Source organism: Fusarium phalaenopsidis, assembly GCF_050370095.1.
Source record: "Fusarium phalaenopsidis strain FUZ10S chromosome Unknown contig_32316, whole genome shotgun sequence".
In the NCBI taxonomy this organism is placed as follows: domain Eukaryota; kingdom Fungi; phylum Ascomycota; class Sordariomycetes; order Hypocreales; family Nectriaceae; genus Fusarium; species Fusarium phalaenopsidis.
In genome coordinates this window covers 1,183,700-1,204,918 of record NW_028145399.1, presented here as the reverse complement: position 1 = coordinate 1,204,918, position 21,219 = coordinate 1,183,700, and the positions used below count along the sequence as shown (strand labels likewise).

Genomic DNA, 21,219 nt, shown 5'->3' with positions numbered 1-21,219 from the left:
TTATAAATAAAAAAGGGGGCAAGCTCCGTCTAGCACGAGACCCGTCATCTTCACCGAGACGCCATACAAATATCTTCCCATGATTACGCTCAAATCAGCAATGGGGTTCGCAAATCCTCATGCTCCTGTTAAACCCGTCTTTTCCCTCCCCAGATATCACAAAGACCCTCTAGGCTGCCTCCTGGAATTGAGCCTTGAGCTCCTCAAAGTGCTCCTGCTGCTCCTCGGCCAGCGTCCCGCTCTCGTCGCTGATGATGGTGAGGATGAGAGAGTAGTTGTTGTAGAGGAAGCGCCCACTCTTGCGCTTGTCGCCGTATGACTCGGCCTGGCGACCGAGGAAGGTCTCCACCTCAGAACGTAGACGACGAAGACTAGCAACGACGGGCCCATCATCACCGGCATCAGCGCTGAGGGCTAGGAAACCATGGAGCAACTGGCCGAAGCGCTGCGTCACAACGTGAGGCGCAGCGGACAGCTTTGCCTGGTCTGCGCGATTGGGCTTCGAGGGCACAGCGTTGGTCAGGTGGCGGACCGAGTCGCAATGACGGTCCATGATGACCTGAAGGCGGGGCCATAGGAGCATGGTGGTGGCGTTGATGTAGCCGTCAACAGCGGGAACCTTGCGGCGCTGGAGCTCAAAGGCAAAGTGCTGGTTGAGGCGGATGCAGAGGAGCAAGCCGAGGGCGTCGTAGGATTCTCCGACGAGAGACCTGGAGAGGGTCTGGCCGAGTTCAAAGGTGGGTTCAAAGACATAGTTGAAGTTCTTTGAGATCTGGCCAAAGGACAAGGCGGGTGAGAAAAAGGTGGCCATGAAGGTGTATTCGGCAGTGGCATTGTCGATGAGAGCGAGGTTAAAGTTGCGGAAAGGGACCTCGAGGTAATGTGTCGACTGATCCTCCTCGGCGAGGTACGAGGACAAAGCGGCTTGACTGTTGGTCTTGAGGAGGTCGATGCGACGGCCAAGGTTGAAGGCGTCATGGGGTGGACCTGGAGCCCGGGAGCTCGAGAGGACGGTGGCCTTGCGAGTAATGTCCTCGTGGCCGAGTGTGTCGTTCTTATCCAGGATGTGTAGTTTTATCTTGCCAAGTGCCTTTTCATACCGGGTGAACTGGTTGAGGTAGTACCATCGCATCGTGTTCATGTACGCCAAGGCGATCTCATTGGCAAGGGTAGGATGATGCTTGTGGAGAAAGGTGAACAGGTCTTTGAAACGGAGAAAGTTCTGTTGTTGGATGATCTGCGCATTGATGTGAGGCGATCGCAGAGCCTTGATCTGAGCGACGATAAAGTCGCGAATGCGCTCAATGGCCTAGTTGGGTCAGCAGGGATACTGCGAGCATGGGGTCGCATTCGTACCTTGAGTGTGAGTTTCTCCAAGATCGGTTCAAGATCCTTGGCCGCCTTACTTGGCCTCGTCTCAGACTTCTTCTTGAAAGAAACAGTTTTCCGATCCAGCTCTGCGAGCATCTTGGCCCATGTCTCGTCGATGTGCCCCTCAGAGATCTTTGAGATGACCTCCGGAGACAGGCTCAACTCCTCGACCAGGGGTCCCAGAGCCTTTTCAACCTGTTTCCGATTCTCCAGTCTCCTATTCAAAGCTGCCGATCGGGTTTGTAGAGACTCGATGTCGGCGGACACTGTAGCAAGATCATTGCGGAAACTCGCCAGGTTGATCTCGACCGAGTTGAGGACGTCGTCACATGCTTCTATTGACCGATGGAGATCCTCAAGCTTGGATCGTTCATTCTCGCCTGGGGAGCAATCTTAGTCCATGTTTCTCCGTCGCAGAGCTACAACATACTCTCTTCTGCGGTTTGCGGCTTGCGCGTGTTGAAGGTGGCCGGTTCAGGGGCTTGCGACGCAGCTAGCTCCTTTAACGATAGGCCACCAAAGTCGGCTTCGAAGTCAATATCATCCTGGCTTATGGTCTTTTGCTTCGTCGCTGAATCGCTGTCTGTCGAGAATCCGGCCAGCAATGTTTCTAATACTTCAAGGGAGTCTGGTCCCGTCTCGATGGTGGAGGTTTGTCTGAGGTTGGAGCTGTTCGTTCTTCGCGACGAGGATAGGAGGGATGAGGAGGAATCATTGGAGACGAGGGACAACGATGAGCCACGGGGAGAGACACCGCCACGTTGGGATGTGACATATGGGCTCAAGGAACTCGAAGTCCTCCGGGGCAGCGGCGAATATGCTCTGTTCCCGGGCTGGGGAGTGGAGGGTCCGGGGCTGCTGGCCGGCCCTCCGGCCAGTCGGTCGAGCCACATGGCGACGGAGGAACGGCGGTGATGAGGACGGGCAGGAGAGGAGAGGTTTATTCGACGAAACTAAGAACTCGATTCAGGACCAAGGCATTGTTCACCGGTATCGATAGGGCTGTCGACGAGTGCAAGGGTGAGATGAGTACGCAAGGCTGTGCTGGGCGCAAAAGGGTCAGCAGCTTGTCGCCAGCTTGCAAGCGAGGCTGTCAACGGCCAGCTTGAAGGACATGTGATTGGACAGAGGTTAAGGAGTTGCTGAGCCACATCCCCAGCTTGCCTCGTGTGGCTTGAGCTCCATGGGCCAAGTCGGTCGGATAGGTTCTCGGCCTTCCGAGACCCGCCACAGAAAAGCGCCACAAGCGCCACAGGTCAAGTGGGGTCTCTCTAAGCGCACGCACAAAGAACTGACACCCGAGATGCAGCATAAAAAGATGGAGACGCCACGAGAAAGCTTCATCTGCTTCGCGGACGCTGCGGATGATGAATGATGCTGCAGCCTGTCTTGCAGGCGGGACCCTCATCCATGGCAATACTACATGTACATGGTAGTATGTACGTACATCCATTGTCGCGGCAATGGGATGGGTTTTCTCGGAAGGCAAGCTGCAAGTCGCGGCGCATTTCAAGGATGATTCTGAGTGTGACCCCGCGCCACGAGAGCATCCATCGGGTATCGATGAGACAGGTTTTGTGCGAAGGGAGGGAGGGGGAGCGAGGATGACAGGAGGCAATGCTCCCCGCGTGAGCACCTGCTGCAGTTGCATGAGGTTTAGTAAATGGACACCCCCTGCGGACCTTGACGCCTTGATGACCGCCGCCGTCGTTGTGCGTTGTGTGTTTGAGTGCTTGGTTTGTTTGGACTGGCAAAGCAAGGAAGCATCCAACCATTCGAGTGTGGACTCTCGTGACCCTTTGTGGTTAACCAAGCAAGCAAGGCACGGCAGATGCATCCGGAGCTGAAGGAAGGGTTTGCCGCCAAGGGCATTGGATTGCTATTTTCAATCCGAATCCGAATCCCCTGCCCCGTGGTTTGTTTTTTTTCTTTCAGGTCTACCTGACGTTGGAATTACTCTGTACAGAATAACCCCGCCGTGTGACTGGCTCCGGCAATGTTTACCTTTCAGTTCAACCCCGCCGCTGGAAGCTGCTCTGGCCGGCGACCTGGACATCAAGTACATCCAAGAACAAGGCCGGGCTGACTGTCCGGGCGGCAAATTAACGCTCGCTCAGGCGGCTTCCGCTCCACCCCGCCGCCAATGGTTCCAGCGGATAGATGCCCTGGAAACAGGGGCCCCTCTCTTCCAGCCCTCCAGGCTCCCTGGGCTGGCTGCTTGGAGGGGCAAAGCGGGCTGTGAGTGACCAGGCTGGCTGCGAGAGAGCTCCATCGAGGCTCCAGACCCCTCCCCGCCCTCACCTGTAGAAGCAGACACACGGGCAAAGACTCAGCACCAGCGGCCAAAGAGCAGAGAGCTTGATCCAGTCCTAATTAATTTTGGCATCCCATCGGTAGAGTCCGTCCGTCCATCCATCCACAGCCTACAAAAGCGTGTCCACTGCCGCGCCCATTGACGCCCAATCACAGCGCCGAGAAAAAAATTCCGTCGAGGGCCTCGCACCTTTTCTTGCCCCCTCCATCTCTCTTCTCCCCGAGTTTGGCCCTTTCCTCTTTCTTCTTCTCTCCATCCCACTCTCAACTTTTTTCGAGCCATCCAATCCCTTCCTCCTCTCCCTCACTCCTTTCTCTTCTTCAAGACCTCGGTTTCTTGTCAAATCCCTTTACAATGGCTGACGATGTGAGTTCTATTCCGTCTCTTGCGCTTTCCTAGGTCCAGACGCACGCGCCCACGAATTTCTGCCCTTGCGCCCATTTTTCGCCTGGCGAAGTCCACCCCGCATTGTGACTCGTGCCCCACGATACAATACTGCTCTCGACGCTGCCTTCACCAGCCATCAGCGGGCCATCGCCGGCGAGCGCTATTCCATCTCAGCCATCACTGTCATCTTGGGTCAAGAATTTTGCTAATTGCCGTGTTTTCCTGTTCCGCAGCATCATGATGTTACCTTCGAGTCGGCCGACGCCGGTGCCTCGCTCACCTACCCCATGCAGTGCTCTGCTCTGCGAAAGAACGGGTTTGTCGTGATCAAGAACCGCCCTTGCAAGATTGTCGACATGTCCACCTCCAAGACCGGCAAGCACGGTCACGCCAAGGTCCATCTCGTCGCTCTCGACATCTTCACCGGCAAGAAGTACGAGGATCTTTGCCCTTCCACCCACAACATGGACGTTCCCAACGTCACCCGCCGCGAGTTCCAGCTGGTGCGTGAACCCTTGCCCCGCTCGCTCCCAACAGGGGAGGGGGAACAACAACCCCTCCCTCCCCCTCCAAGAGCGAGCTTTGACCCCGGCCATTTCCGAACGCAAAGCTAACCAAGATGCGCAACAGCTCGACATCTCCGACGATGGCTTCCTTTCCCTCATGAACGATGATGGTGACACCAAGGACGACGTCAAGATGCCCGACGGTGAGATTGGCGACAAGATCAACAAGCTCTTCAAGATTGACGAGAAGGACACCAGTAAGTAACCCACAATTCTTGCGTCGGAATATCTCCTAACCCCCGTTCTTAGACGTCGTCATCCTTACCTCCATGGGTGAGGAGGCCGCCGTTGAGGCCAAGGAGGCTCCCGGCCAGAACTAAATCGCCTAACCTTTAATCCGCACCCGACTTGAAGTGGTCCCTGGCCCCTCGGAACGCCATCGAAAGATGACATAGACTGGGGGATCCCTTTTTTTGATGAAATCTTGGCGCATCAATATCCATGGACCATGGGTTGGGCGTTGCGCAGAAGGATTCTATCTGGACAGGATTGTCTGCTGGTTATGATAAACGGCAATCCTTAACACCCGAGCCTTTTGGCTCAAAATTATTTCCCTTTGTTCCTAGCTCACAAGCTGCACATGCCATCATGTCACGAATTCGTAGCGGCAACTTTATGAGAGAAAAAAATGGGAGAGCTTTGGAGTTGACAAACATCTGTCCGATAGAAGGCTATTAAAACCTTTGACAGAATTGTTTCTTGAAGATTTGTGTGAAGTGCTCGTGTGAATTTTGTGTGATGATTAGAAATTGAGAGGAGGTGAGTTCGGTGTAGTTGGGACCGCTGGTTGATCCACACAAGCGACCCTTGTCAGATCTGAGAGCATGTGAGTAGCGGCGGAAAAGATCAGATTGATAAGTTGGTAGTGATTTGGGCAGATTCAAGTGAGTGCCGCTGTTAAAAGATTGCCTATAAGGAAGGTTTATTTCGCCTTTGTCGTGAAAGGTAGCTTACATGCTAGCAAACAGTGGCAAGCGAGAATTCTGAGCTGGATAATTTTTTCTCAAGACAAACAAATTTCACCGTGAAACGCGCCCTCGTACCTCAACGCCTCACCACTTCAACCCATATTATCGCCATGCTAAACTCATAGCAAGACATGGATGAGCGGCGAGACCTTCGCAAATTCCCCCGAGGGGAGAGATGCCCAGAATGTGGTGCTCGGAAATGGTACCTGGAGAACGGTCTACGGTTCTGCTCCAATGGACACCAGGTTGAGGTACGGCGCCAGTGTCGAGTCTCGTAAGAAGCATATGTACTGACACTGAGAACAGGGATTTGTCCAGTTTGACATGGGCGATGAGCAAGATGCGGGCAAGATGGGAAGCGTCGCCAGACGCGAGAAGGAGACCAAGGAAAAGGAGCTACGACATCTCACGGGCCAGGCGGGAAAGAATCTCTTTCTCGAATCCTTACAGCTAATCCTGAGGAATCAACTGCTATGGCTCATAAAGGAGAGGGGGCATCGCGAGGAGCTCGAGACTGTGGTGCGCGACCTATGGGATCTTCGCACCCGCGGTTCCAGCTCGCTCGTCATCGATGACGCCCCAGCAGCCGATCTGGAGATGTTCAGTTCGCAACCAACAAGCAATGAGAAGAGTGACGCGTCAGCCAAGTCAGCTTCGAGAGCTCAGAGCTGGGACCCAGAGAGGGGGCCAGAGTGGCCTATGCCCAGGATGCTCGATACGCTTGCCCTATGTTACTTGGGATGTTTACTCCTAAGAATACCAACGGGGATCGGAGAGCTATGTCTATGGGTCAATAATGGCCATATGCCTTACAAGAGAGCAGTAAGTGACGGGGTCCGCGATGCTTGGATTAAGTGTTGACGAACCTCTCAGTATTATGATCTACAACAAGAGATGCAAGATCGTCTACCTTCTGCTTATACAAAAGCACTCAAGCTGCCCCTTCGCTCATATCTAAAAGGCTTCGATCTTCACAACGCTGTGATGGACCTGGCGCTTTCTTATCATCACAACTACGGAATCATCTTTCCAGACGTAAACGAAACACCAACTCTTGTCTATTATGTGAGGCAATTGGCTTTGCCAGGTTTGTCCTCCATGCTTCAGTCACTTCCCTCTTACTAACTATGTCTAGTTGAGACACTCGTCACAGCCAGAAGTTTACTGTCAGTGATGGAGTGTTCCTTTCAACTCCCCCTTGAGAAACCTCGACGATTCCTACACGACTATCCCGAAGTCCAAATCCTTTCCGCCATTATTGTTGCAACCAAGTTATGTTTCCCTCTATCAAGAAACCGTCCCCTGCTCCAAGTTGGCAACGAACAGAGTATGCAGTTTAGTTGGCCGAAATGGCAGAAGGGCGTCAACAAACTGGTAGATGCGTCACAAGCGTCAGGCAAAGAACCGGATTTCAGCAGCGTCACCGTTGACCAGGTCACATCCATGACAATGGAGGAACTCGACAAGTATCTTGCTCACGTTGCGAGCTTGGTTGACAGAAAGAGTAGGTAGGCCAAGCAGTTGATCGACGACAACAAGCTAACAAGGGACAGACGATCAGGCAATCACCGGATTCTTCCCGTCCGAGGAAACCCAAGTGATAGAAGTGCCTTCAAGTGAAAATACAGACCAAGAAACAGATGTCTGGATACGACGTGTCCTCGGTCAAGCTATCAAAGTCGCTGGGGAAGAGGACTCGGATTCAGACGATGGTCCCCTAGAAGAGCCGAACTATGAGGCTTTCCGTTCAGTGGAAGACCTGACAGATATTGCACAGGCATTGTATAGAGCTGCCAGTAAGTTATTCTTCACAACTTCAAAGAGTCTAAAGCTAATGAAACCCAAGGTCATGTAGCAGGCTTATCACTTGATGAGACAGTGCAGGCAGTCTACATGTTGGAGCAGAGAATTTTGGCTTGGCAGATGGATCAGCGCAGGGGGCCGGAATATGGTGCTTTACAGGATGGTCTCATTCAAGAATAGAAACATTGATCTCGGGAGTTCTACTCCGTCGTTGTAAAGACCATGAGCTCATCATGATAGCTCCGACCTGCGTGTAAGCTGCGGTCCCACATTCGGCGTTAGGCCACCCTACCTGCGCCTGCCCCCACACAGGGCTCGCATTTTAGCGGTGCGATGCAAAAATTCACGTGACTCGCTAGGGTTTCCTTTCCTTTGAAGGTTGCGCCCCACCAATATTGAGCGCGCAGTTTCGGCTTCTCAATCCTCACATCGTCAGCGTCACAAAAATCAGTCAAGAGTGAGTAGACCCCCCTAGTGATGGCCACAGATACACCATGAAGATGTGAATACTGACTTCCTCGCAGTGCAGATGTAAGCCCGATCCCGCCGATGCCGAATTTTCGAAAATGTCGTCCCGAAATCCGTACTAACAGCGCAACCCAGTTTCGTGAAGACCCTGACGGGCAAGACCATCACCCTCGAGGTCGAGTCCTCGGACACCATTGACAATGTCAAGTCCAAGATCCAGGACAAGGAGGGCATTCCCCCGGATCAGCAGCGACTGATCTTCGCTGGCAAGCAGCTTGAGGATGGCCGAACTCTCTCCGACTACAACATCCAGAAGGTGCGTGGGAACGGGCGGCTGAGATGAATCATCCAGGCTGCGGATTTTGTGCTGGAAAAAGAGGCCAAATGCTTACGCGATATACAGGAGTCCACCCTGCACCTGGTCCTCCGTCTCCGTGGTGGTATCATTGAGCCCTCGCTCAAGGCTCTCGCCTCCAAGTTCAACTGCGACAAGATGATCTGCCGCAAGTGCTACGTACGTTGAGACCACTGACCTTGCTCCGAGAACATACGCTCACATCCTCATAGGCTCGTCTCCCCCCGCGTGCCACCAACTGCCGCAAGCGAAAGTGTGGCCACACCAACCAGCTCCGACCCAAGAAGAAGCTCAAGTAAACGATATCTCCATGGATGTGGCGTCTGGGTTTTGGCATTCGGGGTCGATGGCAGGGACAGAGGAGCCTTCTTTTGTTCACGAGGCAGGTTGTTTTTACTTTAGCATGTGCAGCTCAGGCAATACATTCTAGATGATGCCCATGAAGATGTGCCAGAAGGCATCCAAGCCAAGGGCCCCCCTCAAAAAAGCAATAAATGCATTCACGCTTCGAGTTGCTGCTGTGCCGATGGATATGTGATGGAGATTTGGAGGTGTGTTCAAGGGTACAAGGGTGCAAGGCCGATGATGAACTCTGGAACCAGGGCTCCATGGAGGCGATCTAAGAACTCTTTATTTTTGAAGCACCAAACATGGTATTCAAATCATCAGCTGGAATAACTTCTAACTCCTCGCAATTAAATCCATCCCTTGATTCTAATTCTCAATTTACCTCCGTGCTGCCTGCCCTTGGATCCACTGATGTCAGGAAGGAGCGCATGTGAAGCGCCGGATAAACCCCGGCCCCCTGACACGCCGCGCGCGCTCCTGAATTACGACAACTGCCAAACTGTCCCAATTAGAAGCTGACAGCGACCACTAACAGCAACTCTCCCTTGTTATACTGTCCAACTCTCGCGAGCTCCCAGCATCCTCTCCTTTGCTTGCGCATTCTCCTCGAGTTGACCGATAAGAGGGAAAGAGGGAAACTGAGCTCATAATGGCCAGCTCCGGTTACGACGCCGTCGTCGATGTGGATGATGAGGTACGTCTTCATGATGTGTCTCTAGCTACACCAAGCTTCAAGCATCACCAATTCTTGGTCGCCTCTCTACTCTAATGCATCCCCAAGCTGACGCGACTCCTCTTTCATCTAGGGCGACCTCGGCCACACCGATCTCCAAGAAGACCTCGAGTTCCATACCTCCAACTTCAACGACACAAACCCCAACACCCGCAAGCCCCCGTCCGGAGGAAGCGGCCTCCCTGCGCCAGCTACAGCTTCCAGCTCGGGCTCGTCGAAGCGCTTCCTCTGGTCCATGAGCTTCTATGCCCAGTTCTTCGACGTCGATACTTCAGCTGTGCTTGCGCGCTGCTGGGCCGCGCTGTTCCCCAGGGCCAACTTCCTCGATGTGCTCGAGGGCAACCCTGACCTGTACGGGCCCTTTTGGATCGCCACGACCGTGGTTTTGATTCTCTTCCTGGGCGGAACTATCAGCCAGTACCTCTCCGACACCGGAAAGGGACCCTTCCTCTATGATTTCAAGCTGCTCAGCGGTACGTTGCTGCTGCCAAGAAGCCCCCCCTGTATCTTGGATACTAACATGATGGTCCAGGCGCTGCCGGTCTTATCTACGGCTACACCCTCTTCATCCCCATGGGTCTCTTCCTCGCCCTCCGCTACTTTGGCAGCGAGTCCGCCAACCTCCTCGAGTGCTGGGCCCTCTACGGCTACTCCAATCTCATCTGGATCCCCGTCGCCCTCATCAGCTCGTCGCCCATCTCCATCCTCAACTGGGTCTTTGTCGCCGTCGGCTTCGGCATGTCGGTTGCCTTCCTGCTGCGTAACCTGTACCCCGTGCTCAGCGCCACCGATCGCCAGGTCAGCAAGATCCTGCTTGTCGTCGTGGTTGTTCTGCACGCCGGTCTGGCGCTCGCCATCAAGATCCTCTTCTTTGCTCATGGTAGCCCCGTGGCGAGCAAACCGGACGATGACAAGAAGGGCGGTCGCATGTTTTAAGTCAGGGAAGTGGGCATTTTGTAAAAGAATGTATGCTGTGGAATGTAGGAAGGGGTTTGACTGACACCTGTAAGAAAACGTGTGCTCTTGAGATGATAGGCACGGATGGACCAGAAAGGAGTCTATGGGGGAACAGATCATTTGGCTTTGTTTGTACAATAGAGGGCGCTTCTATCTGGCCGGTACTTTTTTTTCCTTTTACTTTCAATTGGTCCTCTCGATCATATTTGGTCAGAAATGATCCATTTTCATGACCTCGATTTTCCATGGACTCGTACACTCGGCTTATTGAGAGTTGCCCGAATAGCCGTCCTCTTTGCTCTCAACCTTCTCAACAGGTCCGTTCTGTGCCTCCCAGTCCAGCCAGCTACCGGGATACTCGCCGACGTTCTCCCAGCCGGCGTGCTTAGCCAGCCCGGCAGCAGCCCTCGCGCGCACACCGGCCTTGCAGTAGAAGAGTAGCTCGGCGTCCTTGGGGGGGCGCTCGAAGCCGTACATCTCCTCAAAGTCTTCTTCGGGGATGTGGAAGCTTTGAACGGCGCTCGTGATGGGGATGTTGATGGCGCCGGGGATCTTGCCCGTCTGGAAGAGCTCACGAGGTTCTCGGACGTCTAATGTCACACACGCAATTCAGCTCAGATATTCAATTGTAGTCGGGGGAATAAACGCACCGACAATGACAACCTTGCCCCCCTTGCCCTCCTCGACCTGCTTCTTGATCTCGGCAAACTCCCAAATCTTGCTCCCCGGTACTGTGTCCTCGGTCGAGTACCACCGAGCGGTCCTGGGCGCTACGGAGGCGCGGGGCACCAAGGGTTGAATGCGCTGAGCTGCTGCTGCTCGGCAGGCGAGGGCGAAGACGGGCCGCGCGGGGCGGATGACCGAGGAGGCGCGGAGGGCGGAGGAGACGAGGGCGCGGCGGGATGCCATGGCCGTGGTTGTTATATGCGCGGGCCGGCTGTACGGGAGGGAATTGAGCGTGCGGAAGGCGGCGCAGATGGAGGAATGGACGACGAACTTGAGCTGGTTGATAGGTTGAAGTTGAGAAAAGCTACCTTAGTAAGGGTGTTTGCCAAATCGGGGAGCTTGGGCCCGCCGAGATAGGAATGATGTAAGGCCTGCTCCGAGTGAGAGGTGCTGAGGAACGTATTGCAAATCAATTATCGGAGAAGGGTTAGTTAGATGATATATATTACCTCTGGTGAGGTATTCTCCATAGAATTCGCATATGTACGACTGAGGCTTGCTGTTGCTGGACATGACGTGGATCAGCCATGACCTTGGGCTGGTAACGTGACCATGATGGACAAAGCCCATGCTGACCATCCTAGACCCAGATCTAACATCACTGCAACCAGACTCTCAACACCATGACTTCTATCAGAGCCCTTTCCCATCGACAATCGTTATCAAGTCAAGTTTAAATCATTTTCTTAATTCGCTGTCCAAAGGCCTTGTTCCTGGCCACCATCATGCTTCTATGACCTTGCGGTCCCAAATCCCTAGCCTCCAACTATATACACTCCGAAAGGGTATTACAACTGATATCCATCATGTCTTTTCGTCTTCTTGTCTCGGAGACATTTTTTGTCTCGTCAAGCTTTTTTCGAGGCTCGCTTCAGTAGCTGCCGGGCTTATCCATACCCCGGCAGCGTTTCGTTCAACCGAAGGCCAGATGCTGTTTCTGATCCGTTCTTAGCCATCCTTATTGTTCTCTTTCTTTCCAGAGTCACAACCTAACCCAAGACAGGTGGTCTATCGTCACCAGTTTGGGCCAGTCCAAGGGATGGTCGAATCAAGGCTGTTTCAAAAGTCTCACAAGCGTGCGACAACGCTCGTTAGACACCCTTTACCACTTCCTCTCCTCAAAGGTAAGCGGGCAGTCGTCCTATAATATGTCAGTCACTGCATCATTTCAATACACAATTATGGTACGTACCATGGGGAAGATGGTGGCAAACACCTTGATCTCCTCAGATCGAGGGGTAGCGTGGTGCTTCCAGTCGAGCATCACCGAGGCCTTTCCGATCATGAGAGCCAGGTTCAGCTGCGCATACACCTGGCCGAGGCAGTAGTGAGGGCCAACACCAAACACCAGGTAGTTCTTGGCACCCTTCTCCTCGGCATCACCCTTGTAGTAGCGGTCGGGGTCGAAGTAGTCGGGGTTCTCGTACACATCGGGGTCGTGAAGAGCCATGTAGGTGGTGGGGATCAGCATGGAACCTATTGTCACATTCTGGTCAGTTTTTATGGTTGACAAAACACGGACAAGTGCATCCGTCAGGAATCGACTTACCCTTGGGCACAGTGTAGGAGTCGGTGATGGGGAAGGCCTTCTTGGTGACGTAGGGGACCATGATCACGGGAGGGCGGTATCGGAGAAGCTCGCGGACGACAGCACGGGTGTAAGTGAGGGACTCGAGCTGGTCCATGGTGATAGCAGCATTGGGATCACCGTTGCGGACCTTGATGTTCTCCTCTCGGACGCGGTCAAGGACGTCGGGTCGCTGGGCGGTAACCTGGAAGAGCCAAGTGGCGGCGCTGCTGGTGGCATCCTGAGAAGCAAACAGGAAGGTGAAGACAGTCTGGGCAATCTCGTAATCGTTGAACATGCGAAGGAGGGGAGTGGGCTTCTCCATGCCGTCGGCCTCGCCCTTCTCGTCGGCCTCGCGCCATCGCTGCGACTGAACCATGGCCAGAACCCAGGCGTCCATGATGCAGGTAACTTCACCGCCTGCAGCCATGCGGACCTTGCTCTTAGCAGCACACTTGGAAAACTCGTGGAGAACCATGTCGGCAGCCTTCTTGCCGTACCAAGACTTGGTCCAGGGGAGAATAACGGGGAGGTTGACAAGCTCGAGAGCGGCCGTGATGAGGTAGTAGTCGTGGGCAATCTTCTTAACGGCCTCGTCGGAGATGTAGTGGCCGACAAAGGTGCGGCAAGAAACGGCGCACATCACCTCACGGAACTCGTGCATGAAAGGGACGGGCTTGCCGCCAGCCTCCTGGGTCATTTGCAGGAAGTGCTTGAAGTAGGTGTTGTACGACTCCTCCTGACCGGGCAGATAGCTCTCGAGGGCCTTGCGGGTGAAGAGGCCGTTCAGGCCCTTGCGGAACTCAACATGGGCCTTGCCGTCCAAGAAAACCCAGTTGTCGTGGCCAAGCAGCTTGGGAGCGACGTCGACGACAGTGGGCTTGACATATCCGGGGGAGTTGAAGACCTTACGGGCCATGTCACGGGTGGACGCAATGACAACGAACCTGAAAACGCACACCATGTCAGTTTTGTCCTGGCATCATGACTGGTTTCCCAGCAGGGGTAGCTGGACATACTTGTGGAAGATGGAAACACAGCTGAGGGGACCGCTCTCCCACTTGGCGTGGTAGCCATCAAATCGGGGGTCCATAGAGTCGAGGAATGGGCCGATAAAGGGCATCTTCCACGAGGGGCCAACAAGAGAACCTTTTTGCATGATGTAGCTAACTGCAAAACAGGACGTGGTTAGCGATACCGGCTTTGGCGCAGACAAGAGTAGAAGACGCACTCTGGTCATATACGACGCAAATAGCGACGATGGTGGCGATCCAGGTCCAGATGCCGGCATTGGAAACAGCATCGATGACAAAATCGAGTTGAGGGGGGATGCCGACATTCGCATACTTGGAGTTGGCGAGGACCGAGGTGAAGCCCCCGGTAGAGTTGACGGCGGCCATTGCAGCGGTGATTGCGACTCGCAAGAGTCAAATCAAGGCTAAGCTGGTATAAGTCGAAGCGAAGTCAGGAACAAGTTGAATCGCGTCGCGAAGCCGAGTTAGGGGACCGTCTGTGAGGTTAAGATGTTGGTCTTGGTAACCGGACCAGGCCAACCTCGATGATTACTCTTTCAAGCAATCAATCGATACACTCTCTACAGTCGGGGAGTGTAGTAGAGCAAGGGGTGATGTGGAGGGAAAGGAGGAGAGGGGAGGAGAGAGGAGGAAGGGGAAGGGCAGAAGTAATAGTGTTGTATCTTGTCAGGGAGGTACCAGACGGGAGGGTTAGTAATTGCCCGCCCTCTGTGCTGCTTCTGGAGACGGGTCGCTCGCTGTGGTCCGCAAGCGCCGAGACGAGAAGGGTACGAGCCAAGTTGAGATGCCCGTTGAAAAAAATAAAAGAGGGCCCTTCCGGGGTTCAAGGTCCCAGGGTGTGAGCGAGGTGAGGTGTGAGGTGTGAATCCGTGTGTGCAGCTAGGAGCGGAGAATAAATGGATGCAAGGTGTAGGATTTCGGCGGGCTCGGGGAATATGATGATGCCCGTATAGGTGCAGTGTTTTGTTTTTGAATTCAATGGCAGATATTTAGGTTGCTGGTGCAAGAAAGAAAAGAACTATCGCCCGTCTACATTGTTTTCATTGACGTCTGTCGTGACTTCTCTGACCAAAGTGGTTGACCGGGGGGCGTGAGATGGATCTGGAGGTGGACCTGGATGGTTGAGAATGGTGGGGAGGTCGGAAAGCCACACACCCTCACAGAAGCGAGACGCGCTCAACTGGGCTGTTTGGCACAGGGCTTGCAGCTATTCAACCAAGCTGTTGCAGCTTTCTGGGGCATCAATTGAGTAACCATGTTCTTCTACTAGGTAATTGATCCTATTCAGTGCCGTTTCCCGTCAAGCCGAGACTGATCTGATGTGATCTACCAGCTCCGAGATGGTGACCGGCACCTCGCAATTTGGCGAGCTCCCCATGTCAATCAATTTGCTTGCTGGGCTTCTCATTACAATTCCATGTGGTGCCAATTTTGCTTTCACTCGCTCATCATCCCCACCGCGCGCATTCCTATCGCGGTTTAGTCTCCGATGTTTAATTGGGATTCAGTGGCCGTGTCTGGGTGTGATGTCGTCGGCCGGGTGCGTCGCTCTCCGGGACCTGGAAAAGCAGGCCACTTTGCGGTGCGGTACGCGGTATGGTACACCGGCCGGCGACAGGAAGGGAAGAAAGAAGGGGGGGCCGCTTTGCGCTTTCCGCATCTCACACCTTCCCATCTATGTCGTCGCCGCTTTTAGCAGACCTTGTGACCACCCCTAGAGTTGTCCTTCAACAACTCTTCACCTTGCTCTCGGCACCAATTGTTTACAATACGCCAGCCAGCAACTCGCAATTATCGTATCCGTACTGGCGGAGCAGCCCTATGCCTTACCCGCTTCTCCTGCACTCCCTTTCCGCTTGACGCCCACCGCCTCGCCTCGAGCCTCTTGTCCGTTAAATCCGCTTCGTTACAGATCTGAGCGGGTCTCTTCCCTTCCTCTCGGGACGGGCATCCTCGCCGTGTTGGAAACCCCGAATCTTTTCTGCATCGTACGTTTCTTATAGACGGCTGTGCCCTCTGCCTGCTTGTCCCCCTGACGCACGGCACTCAACAAACTCCCCGGCAGTATCCGACAAGCTTGTCAATGGGTGGCTTGGGACTGGCACCATCCATCCCATCTGCATTTTGTCAGCTGTCAAGCGCCGACATCAAAGGTCAAGACGGCCGTGACATTGCCTGAAACAGTTCCTATCCAACCCGCCTACCCACTCGGACAACTCAGCAACCCATATCACACATGGCACAAGTGCAAGGTCCATGTCTCCACGACCGACTCACTTTACCAGGTCAGCTTGATCCTTTCTCAATGGCATCATCTGACCGGCCGTTCGAATCGCCCAGCCCCGTCAACAAAGTCGTAGTCAATGCACATGAGGCTGATGGATGTATTCATCTTGACAAACCTTGAAGGGTCTCGACTGTGCTTATACCAGCATGTCCCTGCTGATGCGGGGAGGTGGTCTATTCATGGACCAGGGAACGGACCTCTTGTGTTTTCAGACATGAAAATCATAGAGAAGCCATTGGATGAGGCGATGAATACCCATTGTCGGCATGTGGGAAGGGGACATTCCTTTCTGCATTCTTGAGCTTGCGATGGCTCACACGACTCATCATGAACAACACTACGCTCTATCGAGGTGTCATGGAGACTCAATAGCGGTTGTCATGGCCTGGTCGATCAGGGAAATGCACAAAGGCGGCGCTGCAAGCTAGCCTCACTTGGCATCGGCTTTGTGAAATCCCAGACTTCATTGTGTTCACTCCCGCCCACTCCAAGAAGCACCATCCGACAGAAGGCTGTTATCCTATTGGTGCATCTGGGGGATTCAAGCTCACAAAGCCAGGGGCACTGCCAGTCAGAGACTGATGGATGGCAAAGATTCATCTCCAGGGACCTACCCTAGCTCGATTGCTCAGATTGGAGAGCTCCATCTCGTCAAGAACCAATCCACGGAGCCCCACATGCGAGGAACGGCAGGTATCGTCGGTGCGACGCCAAGCACCCGGGAATACGACGTATTCGGTCGGCTGGAAATATCCCGGCATTATGCTGGCCGGCCTCAGTTGTTTCTTTCTAGGATACAAAACCCTGAGTGGTGTATTCCGAGTTGAACCTGCGAATACGCTTCCACGTATTACAACAAGAGCAGACCCTTTGGATCACAAACGAGTATCTGTATCTGAGGCATATCACCGCTTTGCCATCCGGATTGGGAAATGAACCACATGGCCGGGACCACTTTTCGACGCCTTTAGAATGATTTTGTTGTTATTGCTCCTCAACATGTTTTCCACATCGGCAGCCTCGGGGCTTGGAGGTTTCTCTCCTTGGAAGAGTATCGCCCAACTACGGGTCATAATTGGACAATCGAGACTTGCACGGCCAATGGAACTTGACCGCTTTTCAGATGACTAACCAAGTGGGTGTGGTCTTTGCTCTGAATCCCAGCTCATGATGGACGGACCGCGGTGGGACATGCAAAACTTCGATTGTCGAGACCGGATACGAATACGAACAAGGGCAACGCGACGGGACTGTGCCGCAACCCCCAGTCGTGGCGTGGCGTCCCGAGTGTGCATTCTCCAACAAGCAAGTCACTTACAACGTCACGCCGGGGACCTTTGTGCAGCTGTACCTGTCCCAAAATCTGGAGGACAATGATAGGGACAAGGTCTGCACAGTGTTGGTGGCAGTCCCTGTTAGGTGACTTTCCGCGCACCGAGCTTGGTTTGATAACAATAGGTACAGTACCTACCGTCACCTCCCCAATATTCAAGTCCAAGTTGGCCAAGCAGTCTGCCAAGGTTGTGCTGGATAAGCTTATTACAGGGCACTCTGGCGTGCGTTTGCCATGCTTCCGTTGCCCACGACCGACGTCACGACCCTCTCTCCCTCTCTTCCTTAGCGTCCGACGATATGACGGAGTGCGGACCGGAGCCCTCAGAGCGAGCGGTACGTACTCTCTGAGGCTAGAGGTGGGGGATCATCACAATCAGGAGGGGTTCAGCATCACATCATTTGGGCTTTTGCCTACCCTGCACTTCGGCCACCTTGATGATGGACTTCTATCTGAGCAGCGTGGTTGATGGGCCCAGTTGTTACCCATTTGACACTTAGATGTGCGTCTGATGGTCTCGGCAGTGTGCAAAGCTCAGGGGTTTTCTCAGTCTACGGGGTGTTTGAAGGTCTAGACTTGCCGCTCTCCCCGCTTTCATCGCCTTGACACTTGGTGATATGCATGGCATTGGAGGGGTATATCAGCATCAGTTCTCTCCAGTGCTTTTTCTTGACAGAGCAGCCCGTGTCCTTTCGCCCAGAGCCGGATAACTAGCCTACGAGATGGCACATGCTCTGGACCTATATCAAGATGCAGCACAACAACAGTCTTCGTCGTCTCAAATCTCACAACCACGTCATCGACTACCACATGTTTCACGGCTAATCCTGCGTCACAGGCTTTACTGGCGGCACTTTTAACCCCTTGAAAACCTGGCCGTCGCCGGCAGATTGCGTCATGGCCTCACAGAGCCACGAGGCATGAAGCAAGAGTTACCCTATAGCATTCCAGGACTGCCATCTTGACTGGCACGATCCAGAAGGGGCAGCTGGAAAGGAGGGTATTCATTGGTATTCGTTGACTTGGGCATGAAAGAAAGTGGATTTCCCAGGCGAGCTACGTAGGCCTGCGCGTGGCTGCTTGCGGAACAATCTGAAGTAAGCCAGTGCTGGCAGGCAGTTTGAGTTAGAATGGGTCACGGTCACGCCTCAGGCCGACTGCGGTTTGTGGATATAATACTGGGCAGCATCCGCAACCGCAACATCGTCAACTCTGAAGCTGCATATACAACTACGAGATCCCGAAAGAATCACCAACACCACCAAGACAACCTCAATATCCATCAACAAAACCACATCACCATGCCTACCTACATTGTGAGCTAGCCTCTGGAACCACTGCAGCTGCACGAGAACGCCAAGCTGATATCTCCTCCCCAGGTCACTTGCAAGGACGACGCCAGCCCCGAGCAGGTCGAGTCGTGCGTACTACGATCATGATATATGTCTGGAAGTGAACTGACAGAGGATCCCCGAATAGAGCCAAGCAGCACGCCAAGGACCAGGGCGGCAAGATCACCCACGAGTACTCCCTCATCAAGGGCTTCGCGTAAGTTCCCACTGGAAGGAATCCGAGCTGCCATGTCTCTTGATGATTCCGAACTCTGACAAACTGTGCGCAGAGTCGAATACCCCAGCGATGCCGTCCAAACCCTAGAGAGCCATGAGCACGTTAAGGCCGTCGAGGCTGACCAGGAAGTGAGGACGCAGTAGATGCAGGGAAACGGCGATATACTAGATAGACGGTCGATGTGTTTAGAATTCACAGAGATCTGCTGCCTGCTGGCGTCTCGATAGAAGCACAATATCAATGAACACCGTTATGAGGACGTTGATGCTGTCTACCATGATGAGACACTGTTGCAGTGATCTGCGGCATTGCGTTGATGAACCAACAACGAAGCCCACCACCCACTGCTTGTAGTCAAATCCAAGCTACTACTCCTAACCAAATACCCTCGCGACAGATGCCATCAAGCACCTTGATATCTCGACATGGCGATGCCCCTCGGCGGAAGTGGGGGACCGGGCCGGTAGGTGACGTATTGTCACGGCCCCGCGGCCCTTGGATAGCCTAGAATAACCCCCGCAGCATCCCGTTCCCGTCAATAAGCCGGCCGCAAGCGCGCTAACGCTCCGCACCTTCCCCGGACGACAAGAGTCATTCATCCCAGTCCCAACTACCGATCGACATTTGACACATTCACACATACACACACATCGAGTTCAATTATCTTATACACAAGAGTGCATAAAGAGGGCTACATCCCCGCCCAGAATGCCGCGATGAATGCAGCATCCCACGCCAGGTCAATGACCCGTCGCGTCACCCAGAGGCTTCAATCCTGGTCCCGGTCCCCAGCAGCAGCTCACGGCCCTTGGCAACGGCAGCATCTATCTCAATGGAGGGCATATAGACAACTGCAGCGAGGTTCTGGCCTTGCGAGCCTGCCGACTCGGAGATGCATCCATACACAGCAGGTTTCGGATGACGAGATTGCGACCTTGGCTCGGCAGCATCAACATCCGCTTAGCCTTGCTGATCTTGTGAGGTATGTGTGGCCTCGAGGCTCATATCTACCACTATGATTTCGATTTCAATACTGACATACCTTAGACATGGACGTCCTCCCCTCGCCGCCGATTCCCTTCTCTCGTCTGCAAACTTCGCCCTCTCCCTCCTCCCCGTGCGCCTCGCCCACCGCATCCAGGCCCTCCGCAACCTCCCATACATCGTCGTCGCGAACCCAAACATCTCGCGCATCTACAATAACTACGTCCATTCACTATCCATCCTACTCCCCTACTGGCATGCCACACGCGAGGGCCATCCCATATCGACAACTGAGGATGAAGTCCGCTTCACAAACGTCCTTGCCGAGCTCGTGGCAACACACACAGATACCATCCCCATCCTAGCAAAGGGCTTCCTCGAGTGTCGTCGTTATATATCCCCCGAAGAGGTGACTCGGTTCCTCGAGCATCATCTGCGCGCTCGAATTGGCACTCGTCTCATCGCCGAGCAGCACATCGCCCTGCACTTTAGCTCGCAGTCGCATTTCAACCCATCGGCCAGCCCCACGCCCTGCCCTGAGCATCCGTCCTACATTGGCGTTATTGATACCGCTCTTCGGCCTGCTCAAATCGTCGAGTCATGCGCGGGCTTCGTCGCCGACATTTGCGAGCTTCGATATGGCGTCCGGCCCCTGTTGTATATAGACGGCGAGCCAGACACCACATTCGCCTTTGTCCCTATGCATCTTGAGTACATCGTCACCGAGCTCCTCAAGAACGCCTTCCGCGCTACTGTCGAGAGCAAATCCAAGGAGCCTGTAATTGTCACTATTGCCCCTGAACCCGCGAACCACCAGAACCCCCCACCATCGTCGTCAAGCCCCCCAGCCAAGGAGCCCGCTCCTGTTGTCCTCCGTCCCTCGGAGGACGATGATCGCAGTGCTTTCCGCAGCGGAGCTATAGCGCCTCTTGATGACAACGCACCCGGCGTGACGATCCGTATCCGCGATCGTGGTGGCGGCATCCCACCAGACGTGGCGCCCAGCATCTGGTCCTACTCCTTCACCACCTTCACCGATGACCCAGACAACGTCCCAGGCTCTAGCAGCGGTAACGACGGGCTGAGTGCCATCTCCGCCGCCAGCACAGGTGGAAGCTCCATTGCAGGCCTAGGCTATGGGTTGCCCTTGAGCAGGGCCTACGCAGAGTACTTTGGTGGTGGCATCGCGGTGCAGAGTCTATATGGCTGGGGCACCGACGTGTACCTTCGACTCAAAGGTGTAGGAAACCTGGATGGCAAATAGGAGACCCCACGTTGGCTTGAAGGACCTTCTATATCTGTGGGCTCACAAGACCCGACTGTTGACCGAACGAGGAAGTCAGGGTATGAGATGGCATTGGATGATCTATGGAGACAGCAATGACTGTGTCTACATGTTACGAGACAGCGAGGTAATGAGAGGATTAAATTAAAGAGCGCATGACAAGA

At 54.0% G+C, this 21,219-nt stretch overlaps 9 protein-coding genes across 9 annotated transcripts; 6 read left to right on the top strand and 3 right to left on the bottom strand.

Moving 5' to 3' along the window:
- Positions 1-169: 169 nt before the first annotated feature.
- Positions 170-2,264, bottom strand: LRP88_11964 (Sac2 family-domain-containing protein; the record flags this gene model as incomplete). Its single annotated transcript, XM_083248372.1, has 3 exons — positions 170-1,309; positions 1,357-1,751; positions 1,802-2,264. 3 exons carry the CDS (start codon positions 2,262-2,264, stop codon positions 170-172), a joined length of 1,998 nt encoding a protein of 665 aa, XP_083095802.1.
- Positions 2,265-4,039: 1,775 nt separating this feature from the next.
- Positions 4,040-4,958, top strand: LRP88_11963 (translation protein SH3-like domain-containing protein; the record flags this gene model as incomplete). Its single annotated transcript, XM_083248371.1, has 4 exons — positions 4,040-4,051; positions 4,306-4,575; positions 4,703-4,835; positions 4,888-4,958. The coding sequence occupies 4 exons, from the start codon at positions 4,040-4,042 to the stop codon at positions 4,956-4,958; spliced, it is 486 nt and encodes a 161-aa protein (XP_083095801.1).
- Positions 4,959-5,737: 779 nt separating this feature from the next.
- Positions 5,738-6,467, top strand: LRP88_11962 (TFIIB-type zinc finger domain-containing protein; the record flags this gene model as incomplete). The annotated part of the gene is made up of 2 exons (XM_083248370.1): positions 5,738-5,857; positions 5,913-6,467. 2 exons carry the CDS (start codon positions 5,738-5,740, stop codon positions 6,465-6,467), a joined length of 675 nt encoding a protein of 224 aa, XP_083095800.1.
- Positions 6,468-6,935: 468 nt separating this feature from the next.
- Positions 6,936-8,531, top strand: LRP88_11961 (ubiquitin-60S ribosomal protein L40; the record flags this gene model as incomplete). The annotated part of the gene is made up of 6 exons (XM_083248369.1): positions 6,936-7,110; positions 7,160-7,402; positions 7,934-7,940; positions 8,013-8,193; positions 8,281-8,391; positions 8,445-8,531. The coding sequence occupies 6 exons, from the start codon at positions 6,936-6,938 to the stop codon at positions 8,529-8,531; spliced, it is 804 nt and encodes a 267-aa protein (XP_083095799.1).
- Positions 8,532-9,229: 698 nt separating this feature from the next.
- LRP88_11960 (Yip1 family protein) lies at positions 9,230-10,249 on the top strand (the record flags this gene model as incomplete). Its single annotated transcript, XM_083248368.1, has 3 exons — positions 9,230-9,274; positions 9,387-9,786; positions 9,846-10,249. 3 exons carry the CDS (start codon positions 9,230-9,232, stop codon positions 10,247-10,249), a joined length of 849 nt encoding a protein of 282 aa, XP_083095798.1.
- A 285-nt stretch (positions 10,250-10,534) lies between these two features.
- On the bottom strand, positions 10,535-11,179 carry LRP88_11959 (Rhodanese-like domain-containing protein; the record flags this gene model as incomplete). The annotated part of the gene is made up of 2 exons (XM_083248367.1): positions 10,535-10,860; positions 10,921-11,179. 2 exons carry the CDS (start codon positions 11,177-11,179, stop codon positions 10,535-10,537), a joined length of 585 nt encoding a protein of 194 aa, XP_083095797.1.
- Positions 11,180-12,098: 919 nt separating this feature from the next.
- Positions 12,099-13,963, bottom strand: LRP88_11958 (C-22 sterol desaturase; the record flags this gene model as incomplete). The annotated part of the gene is made up of 5 exons (XM_083248366.1): positions 12,099-12,137; positions 12,189-12,472; positions 12,546-13,510; positions 13,583-13,733; positions 13,795-13,963. 5 exons carry the CDS (start codon positions 13,961-13,963, stop codon positions 12,099-12,101), a joined length of 1,608 nt encoding a protein of 535 aa, XP_083095796.1.
- A 4,555-nt stretch (positions 13,964-18,518) lies between these two features.
- On the top strand, positions 18,519-18,929 carry LRP88_11957 (uncharacterized protein; the record flags this gene model as incomplete). The annotated part of the gene is made up of 4 exons (XM_083248365.1): positions 18,519-18,533; positions 18,597-18,637; positions 18,697-18,765; positions 18,839-18,929. The coding sequence occupies 4 exons, from the start codon at positions 18,519-18,521 to the stop codon at positions 18,927-18,929; spliced, it is 216 nt and encodes a 71-aa protein (XP_083095795.1).
- Positions 18,930-19,529: 600 nt separating this feature from the next.
- LRP88_11956 (branched-chain alpha-ketoacid dehydrogenase) lies at positions 19,530-21,034 on the top strand (the record flags this gene model as incomplete). The annotated part of the gene is made up of 2 exons (XM_083248364.1): positions 19,530-19,768; positions 19,834-21,034. 2 exons carry the CDS (start codon positions 19,530-19,532, stop codon positions 21,032-21,034), a joined length of 1,440 nt encoding a protein of 479 aa, XP_083095794.1.
- Positions 21,035-21,219: the final 185 nt, after the last annotated feature.